The sequence below is a fragment of the Sphaerodactylus townsendi genome, linkage group LG05, assembly GCF_021028975.2.
Source record: "Sphaerodactylus townsendi isolate TG3544 linkage group LG05, MPM_Stown_v2.3, whole genome shotgun sequence".
NCBI classification, from domain to species: Eukaryota; Metazoa; Chordata; class Lepidosauria; order Squamata; family Sphaerodactylidae; genus Sphaerodactylus; species Sphaerodactylus townsendi.
In genome coordinates this window covers 78,338,861-78,365,425 of record NC_059429.1, presented here as the reverse complement: position 1 = coordinate 78,365,425, position 26,565 = coordinate 78,338,861, and the positions used below count along the sequence as shown (strand labels likewise).

Here is a 26,565-nt window from a genome sequence, read left to right as displayed (position 1 = left end):
CAACACTGTCCTGTTCTAACTTCTTCCTCTGCTTTCTGGCACTAACCCATCCTCTCCTCCTCCTCTCTTCCCTTCTCTGTCTCTTGTTCTCTCACCTTTCTCTTCAATCGCCTAGATTTCTGTTTTTTAATTTTCTCCATTAACACACGAGCCCCAGGGGGGTGCTTTGCCCAGACCTGCTCATGAACATGCTCATATGTTTGTGTTTCCCCCTTTCCCGTCTCGCTTTGTGTTTGATCACTGAGCAGGAGTGATGAAACGTCAATCTGACGCCGCACGCACCAGACTCTTTCTCTCGTGCATTGGCCAGTCCGGGAGCTTAGGATTGCTCTCAAACCGCAGCGAGGAATGTTGTCTCCTTCCGTCCGGCCCAGCCCTTCATGGCCTGGGTAGCCGGACCCACTATATGTAGTGCCAAATGAAACTGACTGGCCACCCTGGCACCAGGGCCGTGGCAGGTCCCAGGAGACAGACCTACTTGAACAGATGCACTTTGAAACATTGTACAATGGACAGAAACCCAAACTTGACCACCTCCAAGTCTTCAGGGATTTTCATGCTTTGTTCCCCAGCCTGGAACTGTTGCGTGTCTGGAATATTTTTCTTATCTTTCCAGTTGGTCAGGAGAGCCTCAACAGCAACCACATGCCTGGGCCTCTGGAAATGCTTTACTGTACAGATTTTGCATATCTGACAGTGCGGCTGAGTAGGGATCAGTGTGCTTGAAAATAGATGCCACTAGGGGGCACAGAACATTGTAGCTTTTAGCCTGATGTGGCCAATCAGAAATGGCACAAATTTTGGAGGGGCAGGACACTGCTCTGACTGTCTCCTAAGACTGGGGAACTTTGGATTAAGGCCTGAGATCACAGCACCATGAGGTCTCTGTTCGGCATTATGTAGGCACTACAGGCAGACTCTGCATTAAAGCTGACCTCCCTAAAAGCCCAATCCCAGGAGATAGCCCTGGCCTCCCTCTGCATTAGGGGTGTGGTTTTGCCGTTACAGGAGGAGTTAAAAGATACCTCCAGGAACAACTGGTGGATGTTAACACAGTGGGCAAGTCAGTCTCCATTTGTTTGGCACATCGGAGAGATGTGGGGCTGAAATACTGACTGCCACACCAAGCGTTTGCAGAATTGAGAAAGGCTGACTATCAGGAAAAGAAAATCCAATAATTTTTTCTTCTTCATCATCCAAATAATTTCCTGTATAAAGACTTGAGCGCTCCCTGCATAATAGCACTCAACACCATCTGTTCTGGCCCACGGAAAAGAAAAGTGTTTTTTGATTGTGTTACTTAAAGAAGTGGTAAAGTTTGTAACAAAAAACCCAGAGCCAGTTCCCCAGGATGCTGCATATATCTATTGACTCCGCAGGTCTGCATTGGCTGAGAAATCTTGCCCCTTCTCTGGCAAGTTGCTCACCTCAGACTTGGTGATCCAGATGGCACAATGGAACCAGAGAACTCTGTGGGACTTGTTCTGACTGGTGTTAGAACCTGATACAGAAGACTGGCATCAGTGGAAGTGCTCCCTCTTGGACCACAAAAACCAACTTTTTGAACCACTTGATTGTGGCAGCCACCTCTCCAAGCTCAGCCTGCCAATTCAGTGACTTGGCCCCATTGAGACTGCTCTGAGAGGCATCCCACAAGGTGCTGAGCACTGTGGGAGTGGCCTGCTGAGCCATCTGTCCATGCTGCAATTATTTTCATAGAAAACGACAAAAAGAAAAAAGTCCTCTTGACCAGTCAGCATCTGCTCCCTGTGTTGCTGGACTGGAGCACGGATGCTGCCTTGATGTCTCCCAATAGCGCCCGACTCGCACGCCGACAGGGTGCTGCCTTTCTGCCTCAGAAGCCTTCATTTTTTTCTACACTCAGCCAAGCCAGATGCCTGCTCATCAGGGGGGATTTTCATGCTGGGGTCCTTTTGGAAAGTTTTTTATAATGTTCCTGGGAAAGAGATTTTTCTGATAAGGGAATGGGAAAAGAGGGGGGCAGCTTGGGGAGGGGTGAAGGTACTGTTTATTTTGATGTACATTTTTTTATTTGACCACTGCTGAAGGATGTTCTAATTTAAAGGGATGAAAAGCTGTCTGGGTTACAACTTTTAGCTTTGTAGCTATATTAAGTCTTGTTAGACTCTGCCATGCTTTACCGACTTAGCCAAGGTTTGCACAAGGAGGAGTTAATTGGAACTTTGATGATCTTCAGGGCTTGGCTGACCCAAGGATGGCGTTCTCAAAATGAGCCATCTCCTGTCATCGCCTCTGGAAATCTGGCCGTTGCCGTCCAGCCTTTTGGGGCCTCCTTGCAAATTCCTAGCCCTTTCTTGGAATCTTTTAATTTAACAAGATGTGATGCTTTTCAATGTGTCTTGTCAGCCTGGCACGTCCGTCGCAGCTGCTGTGTGTGTGAACAACAACGTTAAGCCGACAGGAGATCAGTTTCAACGCAGCCTCCTATGTAGGGTAATTGATCTAATGCATTTTGTTTCCATCAGAAGGTATCCAGTTCAAGCCTAGTTCAAAGAATGAGAGAGATGTTTTTTCCCCAATGTACAAGGAGAAGCAATTGAATTCTAGCTGGGGAGGAGGGAATCTATGCTGCCCTGACCATCAGTTCCGCATAAGTTAACTCCTGTTCTGTCAGCCTAAGGAGAGTGGTGACTCATCTGGAAATCAAAAGCCCAGCTAAGGAATTATATGTGTACTCTCTCCACTCTCCTGGTAGGTGATTTACCATAATATTGCAGCATTAAAAGGCAAGCCGTGCTTTGGGTCATCACACAAGTAGACCATGTCCTCCTTCAGGAGCCTCATGGGTAAGACTGTTGATGCCTCAGCCAGTACAGAATGGGACACTCCTATTGGCCCTATAGCTAGTATACCAAAACCTCCCAGGGGGGAAAACGTATTCTGATCAACTGTACTCACCTGACATAAAGAGATGCAGCAGAGAAATTGGCATGGATGAAAGCAAGCAAGAAAGCTCCCCACCCCACCCCACCCCCAGTTCCCATTGCCAACTCACGGAGCAAGAGTAAATAATAGATTGAATCTCCGTGTGTGTGTGTGATCAGTGTGAAATTTAAGAATCCGCTCTGCAGATGTGAATGAAAAATGGGAGGCAGAATTAATGGCTACTGTACAAATGTCTTCCATAAAGGACGCCCCCCCCCCTTCCTGGGCTATAGTTCTCTGGATGGCCTTTGCCAATGTTGTTCCCTTTTTGGGGTGGCATGGTAGGCAAATACCCAGGAGCTGAAGCCTTCCTGATCATTGCAGGCACACGTTGAGAAAAGAGCCACTTGTGGAGTTTTTGTCTCTCACATAATTGTTAAAGGTACAGGAGCTGTGCCAGAAAAAGACCTTGGCCAGTTCTGTCTCCAGTTCCTCACAATACCTCAAACCAGTGGTGGGATTAAAATAATTTAACAACGGGTTGTTTACAAGCACCATTTTAACAACTGGTTCTGCCGAAGTAGTGTGAACCTGCTGAATCCCACCACTGCCTCAAACCCTGATTTGCCACCCATATCGGTCCTACAACAAGTGTACAAACTAGCCTGTGATACCAATGTCCTATGCAAGATGTGTGTTTTTTTCTGTCATATGGAGACTGCAGGAGTGGCCCAAAGGAGTCGGGGTCACTGAGCTCTCCTGTCATGACTTCTGGAAAAAAGGTCTTCAGCCTGTGACTATGCCCCAAATAGGACAGACATTGAGTGGGTGGGAATTCCCCTCAATTAGTGACGAAGGATAAATTGTCAGGATAGTTGTTGTTTTTAAAGTCGCTGATTGGGAGGGGTTGGGTTCCCATGGGAAACTTCATGAAATAACTGAGCTTCTGCTTCATCGCATCACTGGTATCACTTAGCCTTTTCAAACCCATGCGCTGCCATGGAGAGAAAACACAGCTCACCTGTTGGCTATTTCACCTGTGGAGAAGATGTGATAGGCATGTCTGCTTTTTAATTTATTTGTAATTGGTTTTTTTAATATATAAATATATTAACTGGAGAGTGTCTATCCGAAACTGTGCCATCTGAGGAGGGCTGGAATAAATATGGGGGAGGGTTCGGGGGGGGGGGGGGATACATGTCATCAGCACCTGAAGCATTAAGAGGTACAGAGAAGAAAATGTGTGCACCCTGTCCGTCATCAAAACCTGATCATTGTCTTATGGGTTGGGAGAGACACCATGAAACTTCTGGAAGAGGGGGAGACAAATTAACTGATGCGCGAACGGTATATTGGGTTTTCAGAGTCTGTTCATTAGCAGCTGCTGTGAAACTGCAATTACAGACTTTGACTATACTCTTCTCAAAACTAAGCACACCTTTTACTGCACAGGTAATGAATAATCACCACTGTCTAAACCTGCACTTTGCTGATCATAGGCCCAGGACCATAGTATGTTAACAGCAAAAAATCAGTGGTTTTGCCAGAGGCAGGTAGGATTATCTTCTTCTTCCTGATAGTGCTCCAATACCTGAAATAGCTGCACAATGTATAGGATTCCAGCAGATTTTTAAAATTCTGCTTCCAGGCTAGGGAAAGCCAAACCTGTTTAGTTTCTACCTGGCAAGCAACTGTAAGAAGCCAAGGAGCCGTGGCAGGAAAAAAGGGGCATTCTACCATTCCTGAGAATACCAGATGTCCCACCATCAGCTACCTGGGCAAGGGGAGGGGGCACAGCATGAAGAAAGAGAGCCAGCTGTTCCTGCAAAGGATAATGTTTTGATAAATATTGATATGCTACTGGCTATCTTTGGTGCTAATGGTTGGCCCCTCCTACCCTAAATAATAAAAATCATAGTTCTGTTCAGGTGGCTTCATTTCAGTCTTGTGTCCATATCTTGTGGTAAATATAATCTGGGGGAGTCATATGGAATTAAGTAACCAGATTATGGTAAAGCTAACAAGAAACTTAAACCTCCCCCACCCCCCCATTCACATGGTGCTTTGAGAGATAGATAACTAATGACTGTGTTATGGGGAAGGGGAGAGAACTGCTCAAAGGGAAGCAGAATCCCTGGACTTGTCTTTCAGCAGTGAAGGGGGTGGGTGTCATATGCACCTGCAACAGAGTCCACAGCCCAGCATGAACAGTGCTAAAACTGCAAGAAATTCCTAACCACTGTGAAATGCAGTCCACTGCAGACAAGATCAGCTCAGCATACCAAAGCACACCAACAAGAGGCACTAATTTCGCTGAGGGCTTCCAGTAATTTATACTCCGGCAGATTTGGGGTTTGTGTCCTAGTGGGCCACTCTGTTGGTCCTCTCCTCGGGTGGTAGGAGTGGTCTGATGTTGCCTCTCCCACTAGCAGAGCTGACTGGTAGGTGGCACAAAGAGCCAGCTGATGCTTCGGAAAGAATTAAGAGTACATTTTCCTCCCACTGAGTCTTGGTTTGACAGAGAAAATACCTTTTCTACTTGAATCACCATTTAAACAGACTTTCAGCAGTTTGCTACCAGAGTATATTACAATGCATTTTATTAGAAAAGCATACTTTTTTAAAAGAGATACAACACACAATGTTTAAGCAACAGTGGCAGAATAACTGTTGCATTTTGTTAGACTGTTCCCTCCAACTCAGGCAAGATATACAGAGAGGCAAAGGACACCATATGTAGTTTCAGTTTCAGCCAGTATCTCAGATCTGCTTGCAATTCATTTGAGTTTGAACTCCAAGAACCATGGCATATTATTTTAGTAATGCTAGCTTAAATGCCTCAGTACAGACCCCAAGAATACTGTTGACTTCTGCCTTTGGAGGGCAGACAATATCACAAACCATTCAAAACAAATGCCCATTTCCTATTTACACAAAATAAGGCTCAACCTCCCTAATTCAGAAAATGTTTGTCACATGAACATTGTCCAGGGTGACAGCCACCTCCATTGAGAAACAAAGAAACTGCAGAGTACTTGACAGAGTTTGATATCTAGCTCCAGAACGTGCGCTGTACTTTGAAGATATTTAAAGAAGACAGAATAAGGTATATTATATGGCAATAAAAATGATTAGAAACAGGAAAGTCATTTTAGGAGATACAATGAATGATATAGTAATTGCGAAGAAGGTCACCTTTTCCAAGCAGCTTCACAAGTTTTTGCCTGTGCTGCAGAAATTTGCAGAGTGCAGCTTTCCCTAGAACTTCTTTAATTTTTTTTCCCGTGATGCAGCTGATGACAATAAAGGAGCCCTGCCTGAAGAGGAAGACAGCAATTTTTCTCCTTTACTCTGGTCTCTGTGCATAATTTCATGGCCTGCCTTTGATTGCTCAGCTCACCGCCCAGAATTGATTGTGAGCCAAAATGTTCTTGGCAGACTGCAATCATGGTAGCACATGACCCATTGGGGCTTGAAACGAGAAGCAACTTTCTAGGAGCGATTAAGGGGGAGAGTGTCTATAAAGAAGACAATGATACAATTATATACAATTATAAATGGTTTGATACAGGAGCTGTCAACCTTTTAATTACTAATCTGAGAACTGGAGACCGCCTGGTTCTTAATACATAGTAAACTTAAACAACACAAGGCTCTCCCACCCCTCCCCAAATTCTGCATCATCTGAAATTCAAACCCATAGAAAATTAGTGTTTTGAGATAGCCATCATACCATGTGTTTGGTAAGAGCCCCAAGTAGCATCTGATTTGTGGCAACCCTATAAAGATTGCTTTGCTCAGCCTTGTTTCAGTCTTCCTTTATAGAGTCAATCATAGTAGGTCAACAGATATGCTGCCCAGCAATAATGCAGTATTCTTATGCAGCCCTATTCTGTAGTTAAATGCCCCTGAGACTGATTATAAGGATTGCATTGGCCCTAGATAAGGCTGGCTTTTTCTAACAAGATATTATGGCATACCAAACATCAGAAGCCATGAGAAGACACTCTGGGGAAAGTCTGCAGAGTGGAGGATGCAAGTCATGGCCAAACTTGTCAGCCTGCAGTTCAAGAAGCCTTCTGGCAACACCAATTTACTCTATTCCTCGAGTATCCTAAGCAATTGGGAGTGGTTCCATCCAGTCAATGAGGCACTAGATTGATGTCCAGTTGGTTGGTTAAACCTATCCTGCGTATTCAGATCAAATACTCATCGAACGTGCTCGGGGAAGTTTTGACCATGAAAGAGTCAGTACCGCTTAGTGTCTCCTAGTCCAGATCTATTTGTCTCAATACCAACATTTTGTTTTTGCACATAAGCAACAGATGTGATAAGTGTGGAGGAGATCCACAGTGGAAGCTCTGCAGATGAGTGGCTTCCCTGAAGCAATGATGGAAACTCTTTTTGAACCTTTTAGCTGCAACTAGACAGGTGACTTAAATCCATCCTCACAGGGAAGAAGTTTGGTATCACATTCCTGTCCCCAGGGATTTTAATGATGTCCCACCTAGTTACCTTCAAGGAAAGAAAAGGTTTTTAGGATAGCCTCATATATGCATAATTCAATGTATTCGTGGCATTTTAATTATTACCAGAAACCAATTTGAAGAAATAAAATTTTTAGAGTGTTTATGTAGTTTATAGTGCCAAGCTATTTAGGGCTTTACAGGTTTAAGTCATCACCTTGACGTGTTCCTTTCCTCCATATTATATAAACACTCTGTACAATCTGTAATGTTTATTTATAGCCCAAGCCCCCTGTAGTGCCAAGCAAGTTCACCAAATCCATTAGATACACTGAGGACAAGGCTTTCCTTTTAATTTTTTTTAAATGGGCAGGTATGTAAAGTGCCACTGCATTTTAGGTCCACTGATTGCACATTAGGTAAAAATCAAAGTATTTTGAATCCCTGCATCCATTCTTTGGAGGCAGCATCTTTGCCAGACTGACAGAACAGAGAAGCCAGCAAGCATACTTCACTGACACACATGGTGCCTGGCAGATGCTAAACTGAGCAGATCTACTTACAGCAGGGATGCACATTGCATTCCTATTGGCTTCAGTCTTCACCTCCAGCATGCCAGAGAATAGTGAACCTTCTTCCATAAATATCAGAGCGACTGGACTATCATCCCATCCCCACCCCACCCCCTGCCCCAGGCTTGGAAGCAGAAGGAGACAAAACCTCACCTTGAAGAGCCAGGAATTGCCTTCTTAGGGAGCTGTAGCCTGCTGCTCTGAGAGGTTCCAGAAGGGAGTGTCTGCTTAAATGCAGACGCTTTAAAAAGAAAAGATGAGGGGATAAAGTAACTTTAGATATATGCAAGACATATTTCACTTAGATTACATTAAACAACATTCCAATGCTTTTCACTGTGTCCTATCTGAAATTTCTGCCCTAGTACCAAGAAGTTGAGGAGAGCTGCCTTCAAAAATCTATAGGACAGCTATTTTTTTCAAGTTAACTCTGTATTGCATTTACAGTCTGGCTAACACACTGCTTGACTCTTCAGTAAAAAGCAGCTTTAAAAAAATGTTCACTGTTCTTTAGAAAAACGGTGATGTGTTGTGTGAATTCCTGGAGCAGAATGAGTTCTCATGCCAATCATGCTTGCTGCCTCCTGAACCGTAATGAACATCATTCCAAATGGCGGAGATAAATTCAGTGTTCACCAGTCAGCCGAAAAAGTAGCAAATAAAATTCAACAGAGTGAACCATTCTTGAAGATCCCCAAATCTACATAAAAATTAGTATTCAAGACTTTGCTACCATTTGTATTATATTTATTTGATTCCTTGTTAAAAGTGGGGAAAATGTGCTCCAGGTATTTGATACGACTGTTTCCTTGTACAATTTAAGTCCATTTCCTGTTGGTTCCATCCTCAGTGTCTTCCGATAATACATTTCACTGGCGTAATGCCCAGTGGGCAAGGTGGGCAGCTGCCCAGGGCATCACCTTGTGGGGGGCATCAAAATGCTGGGTCCGTTTTTGGGTATTTTATTGGATTTCCATTTTTGGCCTGCAGGGGGCACAGTTTTTAGGCTAGCGGCACCAAAATTTCAGCGTGTCATCAGGAGACTGTCCTTATGCTACCCATGTTTGGTGAGGTTTGGTTCAGGGAGTCCAAAGTTATGGACTCCCAAAGGGGGTGCCCCTATCCTCCATTGTTTCCAATGGGAGCTAATAGGAGATGGGGGCTACAGTTTTGAGGGTCCATAACTTTGGCCCCCCTGAACCAAACTGCACCAAACTTGGGGGGGATCATTAGGGAAGTCTTCTGATGAGACCCTGAAAGTTTTGAGACTGTGCCTTCAGAAATGTGCCCCCCCCCCACAGCCTGCAACCCCCATTGACAGCAATGCAGAAAACTCAATGCAGAACAAAGATTCTTGGGCAAATTTCTAGGATGTTCCTGCAGGGGGTGCATTTTTGGATGTATCGGCACCAAAATTTCAGGGTATCATCTGGAGATGATGGCACCCCCCAAGTTTGGTGCAGTTTGGTTCAGGGGGGCCAAAGTTATGGACCCTCAAAACTGTAGCCCCCATCTCCTATTAGCTCCCATTGGAAACAATGGGGGATGGGGCACCCCCTTTGGGAGTCCATAACTTTGGACTCCTTGAACCACACCTCACCAAACATGGGGAGTAGCATAAGGACAGTCTCCTGATGATATGCTGAAATTTTGGTGCTGATATGTCTAAAAATGCACCCCCTGCAGGCACCAATGTCCTGGTGCAAAAGAAATTTGGTCATGGTGGAATGGCCGCCCATTGGGGGTGGGGGGGGGAATCCAACTCAGGTTTTGTCCAGGGCTACAGTTTGCCCAGGGCTGCCTCGTTACGCCCCTGATACATTTATAGTTATTTTGAGTAAATCTTCTCTACACCTTTGAAAACCAGAGTTTGGAAAAACTCATTTCCTCCCTTAGTCTGTTTCCACATACTGAATATGCCTCACTTCTCTCACCCTGACTCATATCTTGTTTTCCAGACTTTTGATCCTGGTAATTACTCTCTACTGCATCCTTTCCAGCTTGTCGGATATTTCTATACAGCAAAAAAAAAACAACCCTCAAATTTAGAACACTTTGTTGAATATCACAAAACACGCTTTCAGAAGCCTGAATTATTACAGTTTATGACCTACATAAAGCATATCTGAAAACAATGTTAAATTGGAAATCTTCAACAGAAAATAGGGGTCACCTACAATCGTAACTTCTTGACCATAGTGCTGTATAACATTTGAACATTGTTCTCAATATTCTCAAATCACCAAGTATGCCAAAAAGGGAATGGGCCTGAAGTTTAGTGACCTGGGAATCCTCTAAAACTGATAGAAAGGGTTTGTTTGGAGCAAGATACTCTCACAGTTTCAAGGAAACAAGTTTAGCATTGGACTAAGTCCTACTGAATTCAGTGGGATTTACTCCCTGGAAGAACTTTGGAATGCATGCTTAATATCACAATGGCCTCAGACATGAAGTTGGGTTCTAACTTTGCCTTTTTTTAGACATGCACATTTGAAGACTTCCCCCAAATCAGAAACTCCTTGCCTCAGAAAATGATCAATTCCTCTCAAGCAGTCTGGTAGTAGTATTACAAGGGGTGACAGCAAAGAGATTTTTAAAATTATGCATGGGGCGGAGAGAGTTGGCGAGAACTTTTTCTCCCTCTCCCAAAATACTAGAACTTGAGAGCATCCAGTGAAATGGATGGGTTGTAGATTTCGGATTCACAAAAGGAAATACTACTTAATACGAGTGATTAAAATGTGGAATTTCCTGCCAAAGGATGTAGTGATGGCCACAGGCATACACAGCTTTAAAAAGGGATTAGACAAATTTCTTGGAGGACAGGTCTATCAGTGGCTACAAGCCATGGTGACTAAAGGGAAGCTATTCTCAGGCAGTCTGCCTCTAAATCCCAGTGCTGGGAGGCAACATCAGGGGAAAGCCTTGGTTCCTATGCCCTGTTGTTGGACCTCCAGGGGAACTGGTTGGCTACTGTGTGAGACAGGATGCTGGACTAGATGGGCCACTGGCCTGGTCCAGCAGGGCTCTTCTTACATTCTTAATCCTACTATCTCAGATATCTCCACCATGTGTTTTCTGAATCAGCTCATGGTTCCACTTGTTCATCAAGCACACAACATCAAAGACTGTTTAGAAATGGTCTAAGATATTTTTAAAATGAAGGAATACCTTGCCTTCAGAATGTTTCAGATTCAGTCTCTAGCATCTCCAAGTAATGGATTTTAGGTAGCAGATGCTGGAAATACCTGTTTTCCTTGGATAGACAGATCCTAGTCTGATGGTATAAGGTAGCTTTATACATCCAAGGTAGGGTACATTTTAAAAATTCCTGCCTTCACCAATATCTCAGTGATGTGGCAAGGAAAGAAAGGAACTCTGCAGATGCAGGCAATGGTAACTGAAATCTGTGACAATAAGAGTTAGTGGTTCTGACAGGCACCACAGGACTCTAAATGTCACTTCCTGCCAGTAACACTTGGGACACCTTTACACCCAAAAAGCCTTTTATTTCTGCTTCTATGGAATTCCTTACACCTGTCCTCTTACCTTTCTTCCCAGCCAGGGTTGACACTGTGGATCCCTTCCTGCCAGATAGCCCAGAACTCAGCGGCTTGAGCTGGCTGGGCCTCCCTGGGGCTGCATGTCTTCCTGAAGCAATGATAGGGCTGGTTGGTTTTGGAATGGATTTTGGCACAGGGAGTTTGGTTGCAAGTGAAGACGCGGGAACACTTCTGGTTCTAGTCTGGCAAGAACTGTTGTGGGGAAGCTCAGAGCTGGCTTGCAGTTGTGGGACATGGCCTCCCATAGTTTTAGTCCGACCTGCAGAGAAAGAGGGAAAGCAGCTTGAAGGCATTAGAAAGCCATCAACCAGATGAATCTGAAAAGAAAAGTCTTCCTTGTCCTTCCCTGGCTTTTGAGATTTCTTTAATGGAGTAAACGAAATATAGAGAGAGGGATAAATGGCTGGTTGTATACAAGATATTCAAAAATCTTGTTTGACAAAGCTACTGACCAAGGGCTCCTAAGAAAACTTAGCAGTTGTGGGATTGGAGGCTGGATTTTTCCATGAGATGTAGCCATTTCAGAAAGCAAGAAACAGAGCGAAGGAATCAACAAGTTTTGCAGTGTAAGTAAGCAAACAAGCAGCAGTAGCCACTCAAGAAATCTGCATTGAGACTAGTGCTATGTAACTTACTTGTGCAAATTTCTACATGAATGATGAGGTAGCCAAGTGTGTAGAATACACCAGTTTGTTCAGGATAGTGGACCTCAGTCAGACTGTACAGGATCACCCTCTGGGCTGCCCAATGAAATGGCAGATGATATTCAGAGTGAAATATATATACAATCAGTGGCTTGAACATATTTTTAAAGCTGTGTGCATTTTTTAATATATAGCAATTGAGAAGGTTTTTAAAGGGGAAAGGACCAAGACACTGGAGCATCTTCCCTACAAAGTCAAGCATACAAAAAATATATGGGATTTTTACAGGACGTGTGGTGGGATAGGAAGTTAAGGGAAGAAATGATAAATTTTATACAATTGAGTACATTCTCAGTGTGAAGGGATGAACCAACATCATTCTCCATCAAAATAACTAGAATTATAAGCGTGTTAAAAAAAGGATTATTTCATCAGGACACATATAGTTTATTTATTTCATTATTTGTATTACATTTATACCTCACCCTTCCCAACAAAGTCAGGCTCAGGGCAGCTTACACACAAGGTTAAAATATAAAATAATACTAATAATCTAATAAATAATATTGATAATATAATAAATATTAATAATATAATAAATAATACTAAAAGTCTGAAACTTAAATCTACAGATGATGAACATTTAATACACAAGACCCCAAGCCTGCAAAATCATGATATTCACTGCTGTAGGATGTACTTTAAGTTTGCTTATGTAGCTCTGAAAAAATTGATGGGAAGTGAATTTTTTCCCATAGTAATTCTCCAACAAAGCCAAAAACTAGGCATCTGGGTTCAGATCTCTAGTTACCAAATGGCTGATAAACAAGAGGGGATATAAGGATGAAATGGACCTTTATTCTGATCCAGCAAAGTAGTTCTTTTCTTCAGTTTTGTGCCTTGAAAGCGTTCTGCTGAACATCAGTGTTCTGTGGGAAAGGAATTTATTTTGACCCCAGTTCTCCAGATTAATTTACCTGCTTTAGCCTTCTGAAGAGGAACTTTATCTTGAACAGAACAGGACTTCTTCACAGAGCTAGTTTGTGATGGATACATCCTGGGTTTCAGCTTTCCTTTTCCATGTGCTATTGGCATTGTATCTGCACAGGGTGAATCCTGCAGTTTCAACTAATGCAACAAGATAAAAAGAAAGCAGCCTGTACAACTGTGTGCTGGGAAGAAGAAGAAAAGTTTGGATTTATATTCCCCCTTTCTCTCCTGCAAGGAGACTCCAAGGGGCTTACAATCTCCTTTCCCTTCCCTCCTCACAACAAACACTCTGTGAGGCAGGTGGGGTTGAGAGAGTTCTGAGAGAACTGTGACTAGCCCAAGGTCATTCAGCCAGCATGTGTAGGAGTGCACAGGCTAATCTAGTCCCCCAGATAAGCCTACACAGCTCAAGTGGAAGAATGGGGAATCAAACTCGGTTCTCCAGGTAAGAGCGCACCTGCTCTTAACCACTACACCACTGCTGCTCCTAAATGTTGAAGCAAAGAACTATGATCTCAATACCCTCCCCAGTCAAACAGAGATGGCTGCTAAGTGGGAAGGCAATGCCCAATGCATAATTCATACATTCCACATAAATCAACAGTGGAGAATGGCATAACCTTGTAACTGCAGGAATGATCCCTGAGTACGACTCTTATTTCTCACTACTTATTGGTTTATATATTGGTCAGACCCATAGATTACATTAATGTGAACAAGGGTCAATATTGCTAGTACTCCTGTTGAAAATAGTCAGGAAGGTATAATATTCACATACTCTTTACACACTTCTTGTTTGTTTTGGCTGGAAATACCTTTGGGTCTTGAGCAGAATATGTTTGGCCAGAAACTTCCTTCATCTTCCTCGGAAGTCCTCTCTTCGTAGTTTGAAGGGCAGGCTTGGAATCCAGTGGTAGGTTTTGATTTTCCGTGGTTCCAGGGCGGGTGAGTGGAGATGGTCGGCTCTTGCTACTTCTATTAGATGCCTGAGACTAAAGGCAGAAGAAAATGACAACACAGAGTTGCAATTTTCAAAGGAACTGGAAATGATTTATCAAGTTCAGAGAAGGACATAGATCTTAGAACACCACATTTTAGCAGAGAAGTAGTACTCAGAAGCATCATTAGAGTGAGAAAAGAGAACTCTGCTCTATAGACTTTTCCCACTACAAGGTCTTCTGAGTGGTTTACAACAACAAAACATTTAGATCAATCCAAAGTACTATGCAACCAAATCAAAATGAGTAAAAATTAAAAACAGCAGGTAGGCTGATTCAACAGAAATAAACACAACTTTAAAAGTTGGACAGGACAAAAGATTTTGCTAACTAAGCATTTCAATGACATGGGTCTGACAAACTTCGAAGGGCATTTCACAGTGCAGGCACCCTCCCTCGCAGACAACTTTAGCAAATATGGTGGTGGTATCTGACTGTGGAAGTGGTAGAAGGGCTGCACCAGTGTCCATACCACCAGTGTCATGGACTCCAGTGCCAGGAGACTTACCCCAGCAGCCACCCTCCACAGCACCCAAACCTGGATGCTGGACCCTGCGATGGCTGGCCACTGCTGCAAATGCCTGTGTTGGCATTCCAGAGGGCATTCCCAATGCATTTTCGGCCAGGATATGCCCCCTTCCAGTGGCACAGACTTACACATGATGTAAGCCATTCAGGAGAATAGGATACCTGAGAAGACTAAAGGGGGAGTGTTTTCTTCCTCTCTTCTGCTTTCTCTCTCTCCTCTAGCACCTGTGCCTCTGATTCACCCTTTGAGGGCCACCCCTCTTCTCCCTCCCGGCCCTGGATTGGTCTGAGCAGCAAAATCTTTCTAGATCAGTAATCTCTGTGAAGAAAGAATTTTGATTCACTTGGTTCAAATGCAAAAAGTCAACCCAATAGAAGAGCTAAAAAATATGATAGAGAGCCTGCCAAATTACCATCAGATCCAAAAGGCAGCAACGTGCTGTGTGAACACCCCACACCCTTGGCAAGTGCAGCTAGAGAAAAGAAATCGCAGCAAAAATAACTGACACAAGCAAGGTCAGGAGGGAAACCAGGATCAAAGTCCAGGATTTCCTTAACCCACATTTTTGTTCTGACTGCAAGCTATGCAGGCTCCAGTCCTGCCACCATACCTTCTTACCACTGTGAGGCATTATTGCTGGTGAGACATTGGGAGACTTGCTGGACCTGGATTTTTTAAACAGATGACTGTCAGCACTGCAACTGTTAGTTTTATTTGGGAGTTTCTTAGAAACGGGGACGTTTGCAACACGACCAGTGGGACTTTGCTTCTTTGGAAACCAAACTTTGGGCGAATTCTGGGCCAAGTAAGTTTCAGTTCCCACTCTTGGCAGCAATGCTATTAGAGGGCTGTTGTTCACATTGAAAGTCTTCCGCCTGGAATTCCTGGTCCCCTCGTCCTCTGTGCGCAAAAATCTGATTGGGGAGAAAGGTTCAAACTCTGGAACCTTCTCGGGCCTCAAGTCAGAGCTGGCGTTTTCCTTCTCCAGAAGTTGACATTTCTCCATCTGTGCAGCCAGCATATTGGCTTCCTTCCTGATTTCCTCCATTCTTTCAGGACTCAGGGGGCTCCACTGTTCTCTGGCCTTGCTCCTACTCTCTCCCGACAAGTTGTCCATGTCAACGGATTGTGCCAAGCTCCTTTCACTGGGCTCTCTGGGGTGAGTGACAAAATTCTCCTCTAGTCTGCAGCAACAGAGTCAAGAATCAGCAAGGAACAGATTCAGCAAGATACAGCAACGTGGCTCAAGGCAGCATGCAGCAGGTATATGCAGACAAGCAAGAGGGTTTCCTTTCATGCAATAGAACCAAAGTGTTGCTTTTCAAATAGAAACTGAAAAACATTTCTAACTTCACAAATACTAGAAATGCAAACCAATAGCGGGGATTTTAAAACTTCCTTAAACATATATCAGGAACACTGTCTATATTAATACAACCAACAAAACTGACAGAGATTTTGAGAACGAGCCTCCATCCACACAGCACTTGCACCATGATGACCATTTAATATTTTTCCTGTACCCCTCTGCAAAGGGCTAAACACACTGAAGGTCTTTGCTTTTGTGAGAATAGATAGACCCATTGACCATTGAAACCATCAGCTCCCCACTCTTAAACAAAGATTTCATCCTGAATTCCAATGTCAATTTGAGAAGCTTCACTACACAGCTGCGGTTTTGGAGGATCTCGCTTATTGAACCTACATTTTGGCCATTTGCAGATAAAGTGGCCATTGTGAACCGACACATTTGTTGTCTGCAATGTTGATTTATACTATTAAAGGTCAGATCCATCATCCTTACCCATCTGAAGGAGAAGACAATCCAAAATCTAATGTCTCGTCTGTAATAAATTTTATTTCTGGAGGAATAAATAAGCATCATTATTACAAGAGTTCATTGATTTCTAGCTATATATCTTCCATCAGCTATCTTATGAATGCAACAAGCAGTCGTACAACATCTGTCCCCATCACGAGTGGGAACTGTCCCAGTAAAAGCCAGTTCCTGGCCTGTAGCAGAACTTAGGTCTCATAACTGCAGGACTCATAGATAAAATCACAAGGAACTCATAGATAAAATCACAAGGAAGGAGTCCATGGAAAAGCAGACAATTACAGCCATGTAATTGTCAGGTGCCATTAACAGTATTGCATTTGGGGAATAGTACAGTCAAAGGTGGTGGACACTAATGGATCCACCTTTAATTAACAGTTTGATCCTGTACAATTTTAGGTTCACCTAGGGCAGTGGTTCTCAACCTTCCTAATGCCACGGCCCTTTAATACAGTTCCTCATGTTGTGGTGACCCCCAACCCTAACATTTACCCATTTTACAGATGGAGAATACTGATGCAGAGAGTCTTAGGCGACCCCTGTGAAAGGGTCATTCGACCCCCAAACGGGTTGCAACCCAAAGGTTGAGAACCGCTGACCTAGGGTTATTGAAATCAGTGCACTCTGGCATGCCTAACTGCTCATATGATCTATGAGTCTCAATGCATAAAAAGACTTACCTAAAAGAGATTTGTTACTCGACCTAGTTCTAGTTTGAAAACAAAGTCAATGTACCCAGCCATAAAAACCAGAAGTTTCAAGATGTGGGTTTGTTAATCAGGACTCACCTTCAGCTAGCAACTCCATGTTTTCCAGGAAATATCTAATCAAACAAGTGAGAAACTAAATGGGAAAATAAGGGACTGTAAAAAACAGCAGACATTATAAAACCACTAAATAAAATTTAGGACACGCTGACATTTATCAGCTGGGGGCAGGGAGGTCTATTAAATTTAATAAATAATAATAAAAATGTATCTGCAAGTATATTACCATATTGAAATTAGGATATCAAAGAGCTAAAAGACACAGAAAAAGATTAAATAAGACAATGTATGTATCTGAGAATTTATCCCATCTGGAAAAGCTTAAGAGGTTGTACTTTATCTTTATGGAAATAACTACCGGTAAATGAGGCACTTTGGGTGATTATAAAATTACAACCTGTCATATAGAGAATTCTGAAGCTATTCTTTCAACATATTATCCACTGAAAAGGGATAGGAAAGGACAACTATTACCAGTTAGAGAGCCAACGCCAGTCTGAGCAAGATGAAAAACATATTCCATTTGCCTCCCAAGATGGACTTTAGTGGATGTTTTAGAATGATTCAGCTGAAGAAAGCTTTGAGTACTCTTCATATGAAATTAACTGGCAATACGTTAATGAGTGAGAAAGAAACACAACCCATATTTTATGGAATTAATGGCCATAAAATATAGCTTTTTTTTAAAAGCCAGCCAAATTATGAGAAAGTTCATTATGTTAAATGTTTCCAAATAGAAACTGTATATTCAGATCTGGTTTATCTCTCATTTTGCTGGGGATAAACAACAAGGGATAGCTCTCTTCATCGTACTCTGCTTTTGGGTTTCCCAGGAACATCTAGCTAGTCACTTAAGATACAAAATACTTGGACTTTGATCTCAGCATTGATTTTAAATGATCAGACTTTGCTGCATAAAAAGCCATGAAATTCATGGATATTTATTTATTGATTCGTTTTCTATACCGCCCTATCCCCAAGGGGCTCTGGGCGGTTTACAACATAAAAATCCAATACAATACTAATGAGGAGCAAACAATAAAAACAATTTACCTAGGCTCCAACAGTTTAAATTACTAAATAAGCAATAAAACCTCATTTAAAACAGCAGTATTACAATAAAGGCGCCGAAAGATAAAAGAACTTTAGCATCGAATGTTTATTCAGCTGACCATTACACTACTAGTAATGCCAGTTTTTGTGTATTAATTAGTTAATTTTGTGTATTAATTAATTAATTTGTGTATTAATATTAACATTAGAAATATTAAATGTTAATATTAATTAGAAATATTAATAAAATGTGCAACTATTTGCATCAGTGTTAACAAATTACCCTTTCAAAGAGAGGTTCCATTTTCTAAGTGTGCTTCAGTGGATGTGCCTTCATATTGTAGCAAATTAGATTCATCAAGCTAAGTGGAAGTTGGCTACAAATCCCCCCATTTGTTGTACCAAATGAAATAAATAGTTCCTAACTTCAGAGTATGGTAGATTGGTACAATCTGGATCACAGAGTTATAATTTTGGCAGTGTCTCTTATTCATCTGGCTATCTGCACTGTATTTCATTTCATTTTGAAAATACGTCCCTACATTAGAACCCTTTTGCTGGTCCTCATCCTCAGGCCAACAGAGATCACTTAGGTAGCTTATTGGTGCCACTCCCATGGCAAATATTTGTCACTATGGGAGAGCTTCAGTGTTTCCCCTGCCTACGACTCGACTCCTTCGACTAATTACTAACCCCAGGCCGCCAGTGAATAAACGACGTTTGTTTCCAAGTTCTTCAGTCTAAAGCAGCGCCCAAGTGAACACCTTACACGTTCCTTCCTCAAGCTGGCTGCAATCCATACCGTAATTACGAGAAAGTAAGCTCATTAAAAACAGCGAGAATTGCTCCTAAAAGGTAAGTAAACCTGTAAAGAGGCCCAGTTGCAGAACGGGGCTCTAGATGGAAATCCAGACATGCGGGATCTTATACACGCACGCAAAAGGATGTAATTTCCATTTGACCCTTCCAGTCGTTACCCAGCCGAGCACCGCAACCCGAGTCATGCTTATGGGCAGTCCACATGCAGCATGCTCCCCTTTCCCGTCAGGATTGCATTCTCCCGCCTGTTCTCACCACAAAGATTTGGAAAGCGTTAAGAAAAGACCCGAGCGCACTCAAATTTTCCGCCACGCAACGTCACAATACCGATGTGACGTTCCTATTTTTGATTGGCCCGAAGCCTGCCGAAAGCCCGGTAGACCACGCCCCCTCCTGGTTTTCCTTAGGCGGGGTCAAAATAGGCGGTTGTTCAGGGAAGTGCGAGCTGCGAAATTGGTTCCCCCTGCAGAAGGCACTTCCTGTGGAGCGAAGCATGGCTGCGGTACCTCCTGATACTTGGCAGCCGCCCACTGTCTCCATGGAAACCACGTAAGCGGGGAACTGACTTCAACTTTTCTCAGAAAATTTTTTTAGAAGTGCTGTTTTCTGTCTTTGTCTGAATCGGCTAAACTTTCTCGCCCGGCTCGCCTGAGCTTTGGCTTTCCATTTTTGATTGAGCGTTTCACTGTTGCTATGGCTTCCTCGCAAAAGGACTGCGGAGCTTAGGGATGTCATCTGCAGAGCTAGGTAGGCTTCAGGACCCAAACGGAGCGTTCTAAAACAAAGACGGGCCAGCAAGTGGCAAATTAAGTTACGATTTTGTTTTGTTTCTTCTTTTGCTGAGAATCTCATCCATTGAGTTGGTTTCTACTCATGTACAAATTAATTTGCCAACTAAGTGCCTGAACTTAAATAGGTTGTCATCTGATCTGTGGTCTTGACTGTTATATAGACTTTAGACTCATGTGGTCAAGAAATAGTTCTGAATTTCTTTTCAGTTTATATCCAGTATAGCCAGTCTTGCATGCTAGAAATCAGATCTAAGGACCCTTTAGTTGCAAAGTATGCCTTTTTCGTTATATATCTGTGAGGGAAGAGACTACTGACTTATACAGTGCAATCCTAAATGGGCTGGGCTTAGAGAGACATTGGTGTTATTGGCCACAACTGTGTCTTTGTGAGTGTATCTCTGGGTATTGTTTGAGGGAGGGAGGGAGGGAGGATGGGTGGGTGGGGAGGCTGATTTACACTGCAAAATGCTGCAATCTGCCCCCAGAGCAGATGGTATCCATCCTGCTAGTAACCATCATACATCTGCTTGAACAGGCCAAGGGGTCCTGTGCTCTTAGTACTTGAACTGTGTTCTTCCAGGCAATACCACACACGATGGAGGACCTGCTGGCTGCTTTGCAGAAATAGCTGGGTTCTTGGAGTTGGGCCTCATTGCAGAGGGATAGGTCCAATCAGAACTAGGTTTTGGTGACAATACCAAACGATTGGAAGGACACTTGGAATGGGTTCTTTGAGTCTGTGGAACATAGTTGGAACCTGTCTGCTCTGTTAAGGTCATGTGGGGTGAATCAAGTGGCACAGTCTGCTAGAAATGCCTAGCTGCCATCATTGCACGGCTGTCTTTCTGTGCTAGAAAGTAATGTTGGTCATTTTTGGGGAGACTAAGACTTTGAAGGCCTGGAAAAACTGAGTGAATCCCAGGAACTGCAGCTCCTTTGGGATTTGCTAATGAAGGGAAAGAGCGAAAGAAGACCATGGGGATCAGGCTTCATAGGGGGCCACATGCAAAAAGGATTAGTACTGTGGCTGTGGCACATGTCAGGTTTCTGGTTGGCAGCTTTGGGGAAAATGATAACCATAACAATAAACACTGTTGAAACAGATGGTGTACCAGGAGTGACCACTCTTTGTGAGGTGGGTGCTCAGGTTTGCCCCATAGACAGATCAGCTATCCATACAGATGTGCAGTTCCTTCCATGACCCAGTTCCTTAGACAGAATGGCTGGACAGCCCCCCCAAAATCCGCCTCTGCTAGAAATCTGTCCTTTGCTAGAAGAAACAAACCCACAAACCAGTGAAGCAAAATATTTGCTATTCATGGAATGTGGGAACTACAAGCTCAGATGTCACTCTTGCCCTATCACCTTTTTAGGGGAACAAAACAAAAGTAAAAGCCAGAAAGGCATTGCCACCAGTGAGCGGAAGGCACCGACCACCACACAGACTGCCCACAACACCTTTCCCTTCTGAGCTGTGGGCCCATGCTGCTCCATGTGGGCAGGTGGCTTGCTTGGGTGTTTATGGGTGGTGCTGGATCCCATGCCAACACTGGACAGGATCCCCATTAAGGGAAAGGACTTCTGGACTGGATCCCCATTAAGGGGAGGGGAGTGTTCTGCTGACAGTAAATCAGCATCCCTGGTCACATTCTTTTATTCCGCTGGGCTGTGACAGACGCTTGGCTCAGCCCTCATGCCAGGTGGCATCTGACTGGTTCTGTCTGCCCTGTCTGTCACAGCCCCACCATCTTGCCTCACCACCTCCAAAGACCACTGTGAGGCAATTGCTGGGGCAGCTGCAGCTGTTGTGGCTACTTAAAGATAGTTACCAGCCTTTATTTCCTGCTGTCTGCCATGTGAACAAACAAACAAAAAAATCTCAGGAGATTTTGAAGTTATCTGTCACCACTTTCTGAGCCTTCTTTGTTGCTCCGCTTGGGTCCGAGTGCCAACCTCTGGGTGGGCGGAGGAAAAGCAGCTGGTGAGCGGGGGAAGGCGGGCGGGCAGCAAAAGCCACAGGCACAAAGGAAAAACGGTGGGTTAATTTTAAAAAACCCTGCTACACCTATAGTTATAACTCTAACAATATTCTAGGACCATCTGTAACAAAATAAAAAGTCCTCCCAGGTTGGGGTAGGAGGATAGAAATGGCTGCTGCAGAAGCAGGGGCAGGTTAAATGATTGCCATGTGGACAAGAAAATCCATATGTTCCCACCCAAGCCGCAGCCCTCCAGGCAATCTTCCCCAAACCTTTGACTAAGCAGGTTTGTGAATGATTAGAGAAAAGGCAGAGAAACCTCCACAGATGTATGAGTGCACCATGGTGTTGTGAGGAAGGGGGGGGTGGAGCTGATTTCTAAAACTGTTGAACTTGAGAGAAATAATCAGTATGGAAGGCATCATAATATTCTGGATTCAATGTGATGTCACAGATGCATTTGGAATCCTTTTCTGTATGTTTTGCAGTATGGGCGTCATGGTTTTGGAGCTGTACTGGAAGCACGCCCCCAAGACTTGTAAGAATTTTGCAGAACTGGCCCGGCGTGGCTATTATAATGGCACAAAATTTCATAGAATAATCAAAGATTTCATGATTCAGGGTGGTGATCCAACAGGAACTGGTAAGAATGCATTTTGGACAGGCGCTTTGCATGAGCTGAGTGCTGATGAAAACTACAGTGGATAGTCAAAGTGTTTTTAAAATCTTGCATGATGGTTGTCAGTTATGTATTTATTAAATGTATTGTATTGTGTATAAGTTCTCCTAAAAGTTGAAAGCAGTTTTAAATCACAGAATTACATCTGCAACGAGAGCTAATGAGGCATGGTGTTCAGAGTTTTGGGGGAGGATCTGGGTGACCCAGGTTTGAATCCCCAGCTTGCCATGGAAACTTGCTGGGTGAGCTTGAGCCAGTCACATAGTCTAAGACAGTGGTGGTGAACCTATGGCACTTCAGATGTTCATAGACTACAATTCCCATCAGTCCCTGCCAGCATGGCCAATTGTAGTTCATGAACATCTGGAGTGCCATAGGTTTGCCACCATGGGTCTAAGAGAAGAGTCACTGGAAAAGACAATAGTGCTAGGAAAAGTTGAAGGCATCAGGTAAAGAGGAAAACCCACTATGATATGGCTCTGTAAGGGAAGCCATGGCCCTTAGTCTGCAGATCCTGACCAAGGCTGTTCATGATGGGACATTTTGGAGGTCATTAATTCATAGGGTTGCCATAAGTTGAAAGTTACTTGTTGGCACTTATCGCATACACACACAACCCTACGCTACAGGATTGGTGTGAGGATAAAATGGAGGAGAGAAGGAGCTAAGCCACTTTGGGTTGCCATTGGGCATTAAAATGAAGCAAAAAATTAAGTAATAAAATAATAAAATAAAATAATAATTTTAAAAATCATAGTTCACTGATCTGATATAAAACCAACATTCAGCTAAATGCCCTTCTAAAAAGTTTCACCTGTCACCCTTTCTTAAACTGCTGAAGAGAAGGAACAGTCCTCATATCATTTGGCAGCCCATTACAAAAGGATGGAGCTGCCACAGAAAACATTTAGCTCGGCCTGAGGCTGTGTTCGCCTAGAGGGAGCCAACAGCAGACCATCAGGTCCACCCATTCTTATGTGGAGAAAGGTGGTCCTTCAAGCACCTTGGCCCTAGGCTGTAAAGGGTTTTAAAGGTCAAAGTCAGCACCTTGAATTAGACCTAGAACTAAACTGATGTGCTCATTACTGCAGGAGTAGCATGTTTATTACTCCTATTGAAGCCTGTTACTATCTGCTTTAAAGTAAACTAATCAATAGCCGTCCCCCTTTCCCTGCAAGCATTTATTTATGATCAGCATTTTCCCTCTGAACACAAGAATAAAAGGAAGTGATCAACCTAAATGGTCTAGGATTGTGTTATCATGAGGAACGGTGAATGTGTCTGTCGACTGGGGCTTTTCTAATTAGTTTCCTGGTCTTGTAATATGGCAGGAAGAGGAGGAGCATCCATCTATGGCAAGCAGTTCGAAGATGAACTCCATCCTGAACTGAAATTTACAGGTAAAGAATGTTCTGGTACCTCCCCAAACTAAGTGCATCACTGTCAGAAGGGGGGAGTTTTTAGATTTCTTGATTCAAAACAGTTGCAAGGTAAAAGCCATCAGAATAACCTGAACCTTCAAAAGTCAGTTACTAGTTTATACATTTGCTGCTTGGAATGCTTTGCATCAAAGCAGTTCTTGATCATTCAGTTTCCTTTTTTAATGTACCAAATCAGTGTTTAATTTTTTCCATGTAGTTACTGCCTGTTGTTCGTTTCATAGGGGTTAAGTTGTATTCTGTTTCCATAATACTCCTGCAAGAATCAAATTTGTATGTTCAGTTCCTATAAACTCAGTCCCTATATGCTCAGTCTCTGTTCAATACTATGCTTGTAGCAGCAGCTGGGCACTCAAACATGTGTGTATTAAGGATTGTGCCTAAGTAGCATGAGAGTCAGTGTTTCGTAATGGTTATATTGTTGGACTAAGATCAGAGAGACCTGAGTTCCCATTCCTTACTGGCCATCCTTTGGTCAGTCCTTCTAACCTTAACCTAATAAAAACATCAAACGTAAGAGCTGTGCTGGATCAGACCAGTTATCTACCTTGCCTAGCATTCCGTTTCACATAGCAGCCAACCAGTAATCCAAAATGGCCAACAAACAAGTAGAGAGTCCATGGTCTGCCCTGATGCTGCTTTCCAGCAGAGGTACTGAGGTTTATATATGTATATACAGGGTCTCCTCAGTCATCATGGCTGTTAGCAATTGATGGACCTATTCTCCATGATTCTGTGTTACCCCCAATAAAGCTTCTCTGTGCTCATGGCTATTTCTACATCCACTTGCAATGAATTCTACAATATAATTACTCCTTGAATAAAGTTGTATCTCCTTTTCTGCATCCTGAATCTAGTATCCTTTAGTTTTGGATGACCTTGAGTTCTAAAGGGAGAAAAAGCTTCCTCTATCCACTTTCTTCCCCTATGTATAATTTTATTATGCTCTCCCAAGCCCCCCAGCCATCTTTTTTTTCAACCCTGAAAAATCCCAGACTCTGCAGGCTTTCCACATAGGAAAGGTTCTCCAACCCTTTAATCGTATTGGTTGCCCTCTTCTGAACTTTTTCCAGCTCTGCGATATGCTTTTTAACAAGAACTGTACACAATATTCTTCATAGCTCTTTATGCATGTATAATAAGAATATTCCCCACCTTTTTCAGTTCCTTTCCTTATAATCCTCAGCACGAAGTTTACATGAACCAACTTCCATCACAGGGTTGTGAGGATACAGTGTAGAGGGAAGATTTATGTACTGAACTCTGAACTCTTTGAGGGAAGGGAAACACTAGATGTGAAAGCTAACTAGGATTCCTGGGCAGTTCTTAGAGGTTTCATTGATCTCACTAAGAGTTCTGATCATTTTGAAGGGCTGGTAGCGCATTTAAAAAATCAGTAAGGTCTGACCATTTGATTTGTTTGTATTTTAGTCAAAATTAGTTTGGGAATCTGAAGTTCATAACGCCCACTCTTTCTCTTTAAGGTGCAGGAATCCTTGCTATGGCTAATGCAGGCCCGGATACAAATGGCAGCCAGTTCTTTATCACGTTGGCACCGACCCAGTGGCTCGATGGGAAGCACACTATCTTTGGCCGCATTAGTCAAGGGATTGGGATAGTTAACAGAATGGGCATGGTGGAAACCAACGCACAAGATCGACCAGTGGATGACATAAAGATCCTAAAGATTTGTCCATTGGGTTAGACCATGATTAAAATAAGCACATTGAATTGAATGGTATTCCATTGCACCTGGTTTCTTAGAAGACCATTCTGTTGTTCCAAGAGACACTGGATTATTGTTCGAGTGCAAAATAATTCTATCCTAAAATGCATGTTCAGAATTTTTTTCATTAAAATTTTCATTATTTTTTTTTTAAAAAACTCACAGTTTAATTTTTTATGAATATTACAAACTTTGGTTTATTTGAAGAGGGAAGTTCCACTAAATAATGGATAGGTTGTACTTGTATTCAGTCTATCACCTTTGGTCTAGTTGGAGTATAACATGAACATCTGTGTCGAATGCAGGTGAACAGCCTTCAGTACACCAAAAGAAGGCAGACAAAAAAGTCTAGCTTTGTGAGCTATGCATTAACTCAACATTGTGCCAGTATGAGTCTAAAGACTAAGATACTGTCCTGCAGTTCCCAGGAAAGCCATTTGTGAATATTTGAATAGCCTATTTGTGTAGGTAATTTTAGGGCACCACAATTAGAGCTTTCTTTTTGTCAGGAAACCAGGCAGTCCTGTTTGGTTCACAAGTCACAGACAGCAGACATTACAGAGAACACAAGATTGCTTCTGTTGGGCTGTTTCCTCCTGTACTTGCATTTGATGTAACGTTGGCAGGAGCTGTGATCAGGAACACTGATAAAGGCAGGGTCCTGAGCATGCACACACTTTATCCCTTTTAGTATGCATGTGCACACACACACACACACACACACACACACACACACACACACACACACACACACACTTCTGGACAATACCTTATTACAGAACAAGGAACAGGCAGTGCAGTCTCAC

General features: G+C 43.0%; 3 protein-coding genes across 15 annotated transcripts in view; 2 read left to right on the top strand and 1 right to left on the bottom strand.

Annotated features, from left to right (window-relative positions):
* CELSR2 (cadherin EGF LAG seven-pass G-type receptor 2) overlaps nt 1-4,832 on the top strand; it is a 133,993-nt gene extending 129,161 nt beyond the window's left edge. For 2 of the 3 annotated variants that reach the window (XM_048499006.1, XM_048499005.1), the window contains exon 35: nt 116-4,832. In XM_048499006.1, the coding sequence (XP_048354963.1) occupies nt 116-143 (28 nt within the window). In that variant the 3' untranslated portion in view covers nt 144-4,832. The remainder of the gene's footprint in view (nt 1-115) is intronic. The other variant, XM_048499008.1, reaches the window with a different exon arrangement.
* A 658-nt stretch (nt 4,833-5,490) lies between these two features.
* Nucleotides 5,491-19,453, bottom strand: PSRC1 (proline and serine rich coiled-coil 1). Of its 10 annotated transcripts, none has more exons than XM_048499016.1 (9): nt 19,401-19,453; nt 17,295-17,349; nt 16,474-16,531; nt 15,280-15,853; nt 13,958-14,134; nt 13,130-13,280; nt 11,495-11,767; nt 8,099-8,186; nt 5,491-7,422 (listed from the first exon to the last, which is right to left on the bottom strand). In XM_048499016.1, the coding sequence occupies exons 2-9, from the start codon at nt 17,311-17,313 to the stop codon at nt 7,419-7,421; spliced, it is 1,344 nt and encodes a 447-aa protein (XP_048354973.1). In that variant the 5' UTR covers nt 17,314-17,349; nt 19,401-19,453; the 3' UTR covers nt 5,491-7,418. The 10 variants fall into 10 exon arrangements, with proteins under 10 accessions (XP_048354973.1, XP_048354972.1, XP_048354969.1 ...); XM_048499015.1 differs by having other exon boundaries at nt 17,295-17,369; nt 19,401-19,452; XM_048499012.1 differs by having other exon boundaries at nt 19,304-19,448.
* Nucleotides 19,454-19,570: 117 nt separating this feature from the next.
* On the top strand, nt 19,571-25,917 carry PPIL1 (peptidylprolyl isomerase like 1). Of its 2 annotated transcripts, none has more exons than XM_048499081.1 (4): nt 19,571-19,694; nt 22,404-22,558; nt 23,926-23,994; nt 25,518-25,917. In XM_048499081.1, the coding sequence occupies exons 1-4, from the start codon at nt 19,639-19,641 to the stop codon at nt 25,736-25,738; spliced, it is 501 nt and encodes a 166-aa protein (XP_048355038.1). In that variant the 5' UTR covers nt 19,571-19,638; the 3' UTR covers nt 25,739-25,917. The 2 variants fall into 2 exon arrangements, with proteins under 2 accessions (XP_048355038.1, XP_048355039.1); XM_048499082.1 differs by lacking the exon at nt 19,571-19,694 and adding an exon at nt 19,705-19,892.
* Nucleotides 25,918-26,565: the final 648 nt, after the last annotated feature.